This window comes from Syngnathoides biaculeatus, chromosome 8, assembly GCF_019802595.1.
Source record: "Syngnathoides biaculeatus isolate LvHL_M chromosome 8, ASM1980259v1, whole genome shotgun sequence".
Classification (NCBI taxonomy): domain Eukaryota; kingdom Metazoa; phylum Chordata; class Actinopteri; order Syngnathiformes; family Syngnathidae; genus Syngnathoides; species Syngnathoides biaculeatus.
The window spans coordinates 4,187,094-4,199,134 of NC_084647.1; the positions used below are offsets into that span (position 1 = coordinate 4,187,094).

The 12,041-nt window shown below is 40.4% G+C and overlaps 1 protein-coding gene across 7 annotated transcripts in view; it reads right to left on the minus strand.

Annotated features, from left to right (window-relative positions):
- Window positions 1-1,869: 1,869 nt before the first annotated feature.
- The window catches only part of LOC133505047 (tubulin-specific chaperone cofactor E-like protein), a 42,989-nt gene continuing 32,817 nt past the window's right edge, over window positions 1,870-12,041 (minus strand). For 2 of the 7 annotated variants that reach the window (XM_061827918.1, XM_061827920.1), the window contains 2 exons: window positions 8,142-8,253; window positions 1,870-7,993 (listed from right to left, as the gene is read on the minus strand). In XM_061827918.1, the coding sequence (XP_061683902.1) occupies window positions 7,787-7,993; window positions 8,142-8,253 (319 nt within the window). In that variant the 3' untranslated portion in view covers window positions 1,870-7,786. The remainder of the gene's footprint in view (window positions 7,994-8,141; window positions 8,254-12,041) is intronic. The other 5 variants (XR_009796139.1, XR_009796137.1, XR_009796138.1 and 2 more) reach the window with 5 other exon arrangements.

A 12,041-nucleotide genomic window follows, 5' to 3' on the forward strand; every position in this document is an offset into this window, starting at 1 on the left:
GGGTGCTGAGGATGGAGCGGCCAGGCATAAGAGCGAGAGGAAGACCAAAGAGGTTTATGGATGTGGTGAGGGAAGACATGAGGGCAGTTGGGGTTAGAGAGGAAGATGGAGGAGATAGGCTAAGATGGAAAAAGATGACCCCTAACGGGACAAGCAGAAAGGAAAATTAGAAGAAGAAGGAAAGGAGATGAAGTGTGCAAGACAAGGGTCATAAACCTGGATGCACAACTGAAGTGTGGCGCGACTGACAAAGTGAAGTATTAAGATCTATAAGGCGAGAATATAAGTGAGGGGATTCACAAGTAATCTGCATATCCATGAGTAATTTGTCACAGTGAGTGGCCCCACAACACATGAAAGAGTCCCAGGGGTGTGTGCCTGCAAGTGAATTGACACTGTTGTGCATGCACAAAGACTCACAGAAGTGTTCTGTAATTGCTCTGCCTGCACCGTGGAAGCTGAGGACCCCACTCGTTCAATCATGGAGTGGGATCAGGCCCAGGGATCCGCCTGAGAGTACCCCAGTGAACTGGACACATCCCACACCAACGGACCCAGGGCGGTCTGGCGGCCCCACCAAGACACCTTGGGAACTGGACACCTGGCAGCAGGGGCACAGGGACCCAGTGCCAACCCCCATCCCCAAGCATGACAATATCCCTTGTTTGTTGGAAAAGAGGGTCCGACAAGAGAACAATAAGGGAACCCTTCACCCACAACCCACTGCCCCCATAGATTGGGTGTATGCAGTGTGGGGAAAGAACTCTCAAAGTGGACATTATATCATGGAAGCATATTTTACTGAAACTGACAGTGCATCAAGTATTATCAAGAAAGCAGAAAAAAGTGTAGACAGTCATCAGTTTCTCCTTATCTGGGAAAAAAATTCCACAATATCAGGAGTAGATTGAATGTTATCTTTTTTTTTTTGTTTTGTTTTACAAGATTGTATAATGGAATAAGGTTAACCAAACCTTGAACCAACAACCCCCAAAGATACCGTGCGAAACGAGTGACAAGCATCTAAAAAAAGGTGTAGCAGTGGTCCTTGGTGTTACAATCGATGTGCTGCCTCTATTTTGGAAGCCTCTGGTTGAGTTCCACTCCGTTAAAGTCCCTGAGGTCAACTGGGAGTGGATATCTACATTTCTGTATAAAATATGAAATTTCGTCAGCTAGAGTTTGCAGAGCACAATTCACACGAGCCTGAGCTCAAACATTTTTGTCTTGGCTGCGTTGTAGTTATGATTTCGCTCAGAAGAGTGAAACCATATAATTTTTTTAATCACCAAATAATATTATTACCATTACCAAACAAATTGAGGGATAACTAATTTTGAAATTAGAAGACAAGGACAAAAATTTTTTCAAGTACTGCTAAGGTTACTATAGAACAAAGGATTTGGTAACAGTAAAATGCAATACTTTTATTCTGAGAATCTGGATTTTGGTACAGATACAAAAAAAAAGAAAAAAAAATCAGAAGTTGATAAACATGATTTGGTTTTGCTGGCCACATAAAATGATGCAACGGACCACATCAGGCTCATTTTATGTTTTTTTGTTCTGTTTTATGAAGTTGCACTTTTTTGTGCTTGCTTTTATTTACCTTTTTTTTTTGCCCTCGTGTCTGCAGTCAGATTGCCATTGTGAATGATAAACCTTACGCAATTGTACGTGTAGTTTAAAACCTTAAACGCACTTTTGATTGCTTTCAAAAAAACTTTTGTAGTGCAACAATTTTTTAATTGGCTCATGTTTTTAAATAACTACAGCTCTTCCAACTCTGTCAAACACTGTTTATTTTAAGTTTTCCCCATCCCAAAGGCCATGGAAAAAAATGAAAAGCTGTAGGTAGACAGAACTCACTAAAGTTTTTATATATTTATTTTAGAAGTGGCATTGTAATTTGATGTACTAGACAAGTTCTTTTATTGCTTTCTCAAACCAGTCCTGTCAAGGATTTTGATTGAATAGTAACCATCTACAGGGAAATACATTTTTACAGTATACAGGGAAATAAATACAGCACTTGTCCTTTTTGTGTTAAAGGCTTCACTTGTCCCTTTATATGGTCGAGAATCTTTAATGTTTCATTCAAACATTCCAGGGTTCATCCTGTGCATGGTTACAGGAGAAAACACAAAAGGTAATACAAAACCTTTGGTCAAGTTTATTCATCTGATACAGCACACAGACGTACCTTGCAAACCAATAAACATGCCTGATGTAAAACACATCCACCCATCAAATATTTTTGCACTCCAGATTAACCTCTCATTGATTACCACACAGCTCACTGTGCACAAAGCAAGTGCTATATCTTTCTACTTAATTACATTTCCTGATATTCAAGTACAGCAGTGGTGTGATAATACTGTATAAGTTTCATAAGTTATTGAATAAAGCAAGGATGATTGGGGTATAATATGCTATCCCCCCCAAAGAAAATATACTGTATATAAAAGAAAAAGTGGGACATTAAAACAAAACCCCAAACAAATGTTTCCACAATGCAACTAAGAGTTTTGATTTGGAGATTTGAATTCAGCATGTTTTTTATATGGTCATGACTTCCTGTTAGTTTCTAATTAGTCTATTCATCCATCAATACAGTTTCTGTACTGCTTATCCTCACTAGGGTTGCAGGTGTGCTGGAGCCTATCCCAGCTATCTTTGGGCGAGGGGTGGGTTACACCCTGAGGTGGTTGCTAGCCAATTGCAGGGCACATAAGTATTTGCCCTCACATCCATACTCACAGGCAATAGACCTTACCGACCTGTCAATCACGCGTACAATAATAGCCAATCAGATAGCCGCATTGTCTCAACCCCTGGCTTAACTCGCCCCTCTCGCCGTATTGTCCCGCAAGCAATGCTGGTTGTCAGTAGCGTGCGCATGGAAAAATTAATGTTACGAAGAAAATGCAAAAGTGCAATTCTGATGAAATATATCCTGCGAGGTGCCAAGGGGTCCGGTTGATTCATTTTCCAAAGCCTAAAACACAGTTGACGAAATGTCTACGATGGATTAAGGCTTGCGGAAGACCGCATATACAACTAAATGTGGACAGTATTAACAAACACAAGTGTGTATGTTCGAAGGTAAGTGAGGGAGAAGTATCTTCTCTGAGTTTGATTGAATTAATATCAGTGCTTTATACATTGCATGAGAACAACTTTCATTTTGTTAGCGTATCACTGACCTGCTGAATGAAGTGTTACGTTTTATGCCGAAGTGTCGGGTTAGTGATATGTAAATGCGCAATGTCATGCAAGAGAAATGTCTATTTGCCTATTTGTATCACGTTGGACTTTTAAGACAGAGCATTAGGTTCGATTGCAAGCCAAGTCAAATGAATACCCCCACTCACTTATGAAGACTACAATGATATTACTCGTGATCTGTTCAAGTAAAAAGTACTCACCCTACTTTACATGCGCAGTACGATTCCACCATTTTATCCTGTGGGAGATCAATATGAAGTTTGTGAGGTGTCAAACTTTTTTTGCATCGATCGCCAACATTTTGCTGTAACTCTGACATTGCGTCCTGCTCTGTCCAAAATCTTATTTCCGTGTACATATCCTTCCGTGAAATAGTTGAGACCTCTCTGTAGAACTCTCTTCGACAAGTCTGATGTATTTGGCAAAAAAATACCCCAATTTTATCTGGAATATGCGATAGAGAATGTCCAATCGCCATTTTAAAAGTTTGTGGGACATGGCCAAGGCGGCGGAGCTCAAGATCGCCATTGGAAAGATCCATTTAGAGTTTGTGTTCATTCAAATAAATAGAAAAGTGAATATTCCAGAATACTGAACAAAAAATAGTGAAAAAAAAAACAATCAGGCAGATGGAACATTAAATAAGAACACGTACAGTAAAAAATGATTTAAAGATGCAGACATACATGGCTGAGTTACACTCAGCCCACCTCCAAAAGTATGGATACACTAAGGCCAATTCCTTAATTATTCCTAGTCTGAATATAGTTGGAGTGAACATAAAAAGAGTAATACAACTATGAAAAATACATTTCAGTGAAGGAAAGTAGCAAAATATATACCTTTGTTACCGTATTTAAGTAGATTTTTAAGGTATTTGCAGAAATCCTGGCTTTAGAACTTTGTGCTGATAACAATCCAGATGTCCTTTTCCCCTTTGGCCCAAAGGAGATGTCGCCGATTATTTCCAAAAACGAACTGAAATGTGCACTCTACCACAGCACTTTCCCCTTTGAATCAGACCATCTCAGTTGAGGTTGGGCCCACAGAAGCCTGGGGCATTTTTGGGTGTTGTGACTCTTGCTTTGCATGGTAGAATTTTTACTTTCATGTAGACATAATCCCTCTCTACTTGGCGGATCACCTATCGCAAATTCAGTGCATCTCTGATTTCCTGTTTTTCCCAAGAAGTTGAATGAGTACCCCTACTTCCTTTTAATGCAAGTATCAGTACTTAGAGAATGTGTGTACTTTTGCCACCCCTGGTAAATCTGGATCGGCTCAACAATTTAGAAGACAGCATCTTTTGTCTGAACCTGCCCATTTTTAATGTTAACAAAAGGTATGGGAAATATGACTGACCGGTGTTTTGCTGTCCAGGGGTGTCCTACTATGCTGAATGTGCAAATAAAAACCAAAAAAGTAGATTTGGGTTTTGCTTGTGAGGAATACATTTTGACACGGACACAAAGTTGCCTCGCTATCTATGGGTAAAAGGAAGCACTTGTAAAAGTGACGAAAGTTGGCAAATCAATCAGAGCAATTGCACAAAGCCAGGAGAACCATTTGGAATGTTCAGAGCGAGAAAGAAAACTAACCTTTATATAACTGATGGGAAATTGGAAGACTGAAAGATTCTGTTCATGATCCTTAACTTATGAGCACACCTATGAAACAAAGGAAGGCAAACGTCATGATGTCTTTAGCTTGACAGACTTTTTTGATAATTCTCCATTGATGACTAGCAGGTAGGAAAACCAACTCAGAAAAAGTTTGTCTGCTAATTTAACTTAAGGTGCAATCAAACCGACTGGGAGATCCTTCATCTTGAGCGTGACTCAAAACACCTACGAGAGCAAGAAATGGAAGATTTTAGACTGGTCAAGTCTATTGTCAAATTAGTTTCAAAAATATATATCTAAATTGTGTATGAGTACTCATGGATAAAAGCTTAGCAACTGGTCATCTCTTCTCTGAAATGTTTTGGTTTTAAAAATAAAGGAACTGGCCTCACGTTTCCATATGTTTGGTGGAGAGTTCTTTTTAAAGAATCCTGAAAAACTAAGCATGCTCGGTGCTACTCATCAGAAAAGTAAACCAGATAAATGAGGTGTTGTGTCGCTCATGGCTACAAGTAGATTGAAGGTACAATGAGCAAAAAATATTCTCTGCCCATGTATCTCATCTAAAGTGTTTTGAGACAAAGCCGGTAGAAGGCAGCACATAATGGTGGCTTGGTGAAAATGTTTTGACAAATATCCTCCCATATCTATCGCAAAAAACAAAAACAAAAGTGAGATCAGACCTCTATGGGTCAAGCATGATGTTATACAGCAGGGGTCAGGGGCTGTCCACGCTTTCGAGTCATTAAAAGGTGTACTCTTTACAAACACTTTTGTACATCTTCCAGAGTCCCTTTGCAGTTTTTGTTTCATCAACAAATGCCAAGAGTGGCTCAAAAGCATATGAAACTTTACAGAATAATGTAAAAGATAGTGATCTACGAAGCCTTTAGTGCACAAACAAAATAACATTTAGTGTCATTACTAAATGCTTAAACATTTCATTTTTAATATTTGCATATAGATTGATTTTTCAGAAAATAAGGTGATGACAATTTTTTAGCTTATTAAAGATCATTGTGGATAATTCATGCACTACAGTGCGTTGAGAAAGTATTCATACCTCTGGAAATTTTTTACATTTTGCTACCTTAAAAGTTTTTTTTTAATTGAGATTTTATGTGCTAGACCAAAACAAAAGAATCTGGAATGAAAATTATACAGTTTGGTATGATAAGCAACAAATCTGAAAATAATGTGTTGTGCATTTGTATCCCGCGTCAATACTTTGGAGAGCCAGCTTTCAATACTATTAAGTTGCAACGGTCTTGGTGTACTTCTAGTTTTGCAAAGCTAGACAATGAAAATTTTTCCTATTCTTTGAAAAATAGCTACATTGGCTGTAGAGTATCTGAACAGCAATGTTCGAATTTTACCACAGACGCTCAAAGGGATTCAGGTCTAGACTATGACTGGGCCAATCTAACATGAATTTTCTCTGATCAACACCATTATATTGTATCTATGGCTTTATTACGTATGCTGTCTTGTTGGAAGTTGAATTGCCTTCCCAGTCTCAATTCTTTTGCAGCTTCAAACTGTATTTATTCATTTTTTTACAGGACTGTCAAACTGTATTTAGTTCCCTCTTCCCATTAACTCTGACCAGGTTACCAGTCTCTGTTGAAGAAAAGCATCCCCACAGCATTATATTACCCCTACAATGTTTCACAGCAGGGATGGTGTGAGCAGCGTTACTTTTCTGACACAGCCTTTTGCATTTAGGGGAAAAGAAAACAATTATTGTCTCAGCTGACAAGAGCACCTTCTTATAGTGTCCCCGACATGGCTTGTGGCAAACTGCAAACTTTTTCAATTTTTGGATGATGAATTGAGACTGAGATGTTCAAGGCTTGTGATATTTTTGATGGTGGTGCTCACTAATTTTCTATAAAAAAAAAAAAAAACTGATGCCTTCACAGAAGATTTTATCTTGTATTATTGTATTTTATATTTAATAATACTGAGAGTAAATTATACATGGGTGGACTATCTTTACTAATTAGGTGACTTCTGCGCTGAATTGATTGTACTGGTTTGTATTTAGGGTTATCGATGTATAAGGGGCAGAATACAAATGGACACCACTCTTTTATACACTGTTGAGATGTTGAAAATCTGAAAGCATGTTTGTTCCAGCTCACAATTATGTGCTTTTTTGTGATGGTCCATCACATACAATCTGTACAAGATATACTCAAATTTATGATTGTAAGGTCACAAAATTTGAAAAAGCTCAAGGGGTATGAATACTTTTTTAAGGCAGTGCCAAGGAAATGTACTACATAAAATAGGATCCATCCATTTGAATTCTTGTATATATTTTTCCCGCATTCTTAAAACAATTATGGGTTCAAATAGGTAGAGTATTTTTGGAGTCTGATACAACACGAGTTTGTGCCAGCTGCATGAAATAGACCCACCTCTAAAGAGCAAAATTAATCTAGATCATGTCTATGGGATGGTGTTTTAAGTGACAACTGTGAAATGATTGGAAATGATGGCATTCTCAATGCTTACTGGTTCCACTCAGCAGCACTGCCTCTTGATGGTCTGATGTAGCTTTTGCTCCAATTGGCCAAGCAAGTGTTGTTGCTCACTTGTCGACACAGTTGTGGTACAGAGATAACGGTGCAGCAGCACCATCCCATTGGACGCTCAGAGCTGCCTGCATGTTTTTTCTCCTGATCCATCCTTCACTTCCTGCATCTCAGTGGATGCCGTAAACTAAAGATAAATACAATAAAAGACCAGTGGCAACCCAGCAACCCACTGCAGTCCATTGCTGAGATATCGAGATGAAGCTCATCTTCGTTTGACTCTTCATTTTATCACGCAGACTCTGGAGCTATGAGATATACATTTCGTCATCTTTACCAAAGTCAATATTCAACCCAAACTAAGGTAAAGAAAACAACCAGCTGCCACCCAGCGGTTCACTTTGTCTTGGGCACAACAAGAATCTCATCACCATCTTGAATATTGTAGGAGTGAAGTGCTCGCGTGTTGTACTTGAGTTCGTCTGGGCCAAAAGCGCTGTTCTTGTCGATATAATAAAGCCTCATGCTGTTGGTGGAGAGCTGCACCACTGATGTCAGCTGCTTCTTCAGCTCAGCCACTGTCTGGTCTAAACGGATGTTTAGCTGGAAAAATACACATTTTTCATGTATTTGAGACACCGGATGTCTGGCTTTTGGATAATTATGCTTTGCTGTGATTTCTATCAATATACCTGCTCCATAAAATTTAAATCTGGGGGAAAATCGAATATTGTGCAATTAAGTGACAGACCTGTTCCACTTTTTCTTCACAGTGAACCTCAACTTGAGCATGGCAACGTGGTCGGAGGTCGATCTCAGCCAGAGGTTCCAACTTCCCATACTTGTTTACCAGATAATGATATCTACAATAAAAAAATAGAAATAAAAAAAGGAGTAAGTTAATGAATTGTTCATTGTTTTTGTGCTAGCTTTCTCACCCCCCAATTTTCTCATAGTCTTTAACAAAGCTTCTCAGAGTTCAGAGAAGCAGGGTTCAAATCCTGGCCCCACCTATGTGGAGTTTGCTTGTTATCCATGTGCTTGCATGGGTTTTCTTCGGGCACTCCGGTTTCCTCCTATATCCCCAAAACATGCATTTATTGGAGACTCTAAATTGCCCTGAGACTGAGTGCGACTGTTGTCTGTCTCCAAGTGCCCTGCGATTTGCTGGCAACCAATTCAGGGGGTACCCTACCTCCTGCCTGAAGACAGCTGGGATTGGCTCCAGCACACCCATGACCCTTGTGTGGATAAGTGACATAGAAAATGGATGGATGGATAAACTCAAACAAGAACTCTCTACATACAGTGAAGAAAAGTATTTGAACAGCCTGCTATATTGCAAGTTCTCACACTTAGAAATCATGGAAGGCTCTGAAATTTTAATCGTAGGTGCTTGTCAACTGTGAGAGAGATAATCGAAAAAGAAAAATCCAGAAATCACAATGTATGATTTTTTTAACGATTTATTTGTGTGATACAGCTGCAAATAAGTATTTGAACACCTGAGAAAACCAATGTTAATATTTGGTACAGTAGCCTTTGTTTGCAATTACAGAGGTCAAACGTTTCCTGTAGTTGTACACCAGGTTTGCACACACTGCAGGAGGGATTTTGGCCTACTCCTCTACACAGATCTCTATATCAGACAGGTTTCTGGGCTGTCGGTGAGAAACAGCTCCCTCCAAAGATTTTCTATTGGGTTTAGGTCTGGAGACTGGCAAGGCCACGCCAGAACCTTGATATGCTTCTTACGGAGCCACTCCTTGGTTTTCCCGGCAGCTAACAATCTCACACAAGTGCATTTGATTCAGGATAATACATGGAGTGGAGGTGGACTTTTAAAGGCAGACTAACAGGTCTTTGAGGGTCAGAATTCTATCTTATAAGATGGATGTTCAAATACTTATTTGCAGCTGTATCACACATATAAATCGTTTAAAAAAAACCAACATACTTTGTGATTTCTGGATTTTATTTCTAGAGAAGATCTGTGTGGAGGAGTGGGCTAAAATCCGTCCTGCAGTGTGTGAAAACCTGGTGAATAACTACAGGAAACGTTTGACCTCTGTAATTGCAAACAAAGGCTACTGTACTAAATAATAACATTGGTTTTCTCAGGTGTTCAAATACTTATTTACGGCTGTATCACACAAATCGTTAAAAAAAAAAATCATACATGGTGATTTATGATTTTTCTTTTTAGATTATCTCTCTCACCGTGGGCATGCACCTACAATGAACATTTCAGCCCCCTCCATGATTTCTAAGTGGGAGAACTTCCAATAGAGCAGGGTGTTCAAATACTTATTTTCTTCACTGTACAAACAGCAAACCGACTGTCCTACAAGGGAAAACAACATTTTAGACCACTGCTAAACTACAGTAAACCATGGATACTGTGCCATACCGTGTGCAGCCCTTCTTTCGGTTTGTCCTGTTAGGGGTCGCCACAGCGTGTCATCTTTTTCTAAAATCTAATCTAATCTAATCTCGTACATCCTCTCTAACACCCACTGTCCTCATGTCCTCCCTTGCAACATCCATCAAGCTTTTCTTTAGTCTTCCTGTCACTCTTTTGCCCGGCAGCTCCAGCCTCAGCAACCTTCTACAAATATACTCACTCTCTCGCCTCTGAACATGTCCAAACCATCTAAGTCTGCTCTCTCTAACCTTGTCTTCAAAACATCCAATTTTGGCTGTCCCTCTAATGAGCTATTTCTAATCCAATCCAACCTGCTCACTCCAAGATCTCAACATCTTCATCTTCTGCTACCTTTAGTTCTGCTTCCTGTTGTTTCTTCAGTGAAGCTGTCTCTAACCCGAAGAACAGGGCCGGCCTCACCACTGTTTTATAAACTTTGCTCTTCATCCAAGCAGAGACACTTCTGTCACATAGAAGACCAGACACCTTCAGACAACTGTTCCATCCCGCTTGTATCCGTTTCTTCACTTCCTTACCATACTTACCATTGCTCTGTATTGTTGACCCCAAGTATTTGAAGTCATCCACCCTCTCTCTCTTTTCACCCTGGAGCTTCCCTCTTCCTCCTCTGCCCCTCTCATTCACGCACATATATTCTGTTTTACTTCTAATCTTCCTTCCTCTCCTTTCCAGTGCGTAGTTCCATCTTTCTAATTGTTCCTCCGCCTGATCCCTGCTTTCACTGCAGATCACAATATCATCTGCGAACATCATGGTCCAAGGGGATTCCAGTCTAACTTCGTCTGTCAGCCTGTCCATTACTCCCGTAAACAGGAAGGGGCTTAGCGCGGATCCCTGATGCAGTCCCACCTCCACTTTAAATTCTTCTGACACACTTATGGCACATCTCACCGCTGTTCTGCTGCCCTCATACATGTCTTGTACTATTGTGACATTTCTCCGCCATACCAGACTTGCGCATGCAGTATGACAGTTCCTCTCTTGGTACTGTCATAGGCTTTCTCTAGGTCTGCAAAGATACAATGTCGCTCCTTCTGACCTTCTCTGTACTTTTCCATGAAAATCTTCAAGGCAAATAGTGTATCTGTGGTACTCTTTCTAGGCATGAAACCATCCTGTTGCTCGCAGATACTTCCGTCCCGAGTCGAGCCTCCACTACTTTCCCATAACTTCATTGCGTGGCTCATCATCTTTATTCCTCTGTAGTTTCCGCAGTTCTGAATATCGCCTTTGTTCTTAAAAATGGGGACTACCACACTTTTCCTCCATTCTTTTGCCATCTTCTCTCCTGCTAGTATTCTATTGAATAAGTTGGTCAAAAACTCCACAGCCACCTCTCCAAATTGCTTCCATACCTCCACTGGTATGTCATCAGGAACAACTGTCTTTCCATTTTTCATCCTGTTCAGTGCCTGTCTAACTTCCCCCTTACTAATTATTGCCGGTTCCTGGTCATTCACGCTTGCCTCTTCTACTCTACCTTCTCTCTAAGCCTTTACTTGCTGCACATCCTTCCCATCTCTATTCCTCTGTCTGGCCAACCTGTAGAGATCCTTTTCTGCTTCTGTCGTATCTAACCCGGTGTACATGTCATCATATGCCTCTTGTTTAGCCTTCGTCACCTCTAAGTTTGCCCTACGAAGAATCTCAATGTATTCCTTTCGTCTCTCCTCAGTCTTCTCTGTGTCCCATTTCTTCGCTAATGTCTTACCTTGGATGACTTCTTGTATTTTGTGGTTCCACCACCAAGTCTCCTTCTCCTCTTTCCTACCAGAAGAAACCCCAAGTACTCCCCTGCCTGCCTTTCTGAATACCTTGGCCGTAGTAGTCCAGTCTTCTGGGAGCTCTTCCTGTCCATCTAGAGCCTGTCTCACCTCTTTCCGAAAGGCCACACAACATTCTTCCTTTCTCAGTTTTCACCACCTGATTCTCTGCTCTACCTTTGTTTTCTTAGTCTTCCGAGCCGCTACCAGAGTCAGCCAACAGACCACCATTCTATGCTGTCGAGCTACTCTCTCCCCCACCACTACCTTACAATCGGTAACCTCCTTCAGATTACACAGTCTGCACAAAATATAATCCAGCTGCGTGCTTCTACCTCTGCTCTTGTAGATCACTACGTTCCTGTCTCTTCTGGAAATAAGTGTTCACCACTGCCAAATCCATCCTTTTTGCAAAGTCCACTCCCATCTGCCCCTCAAATTT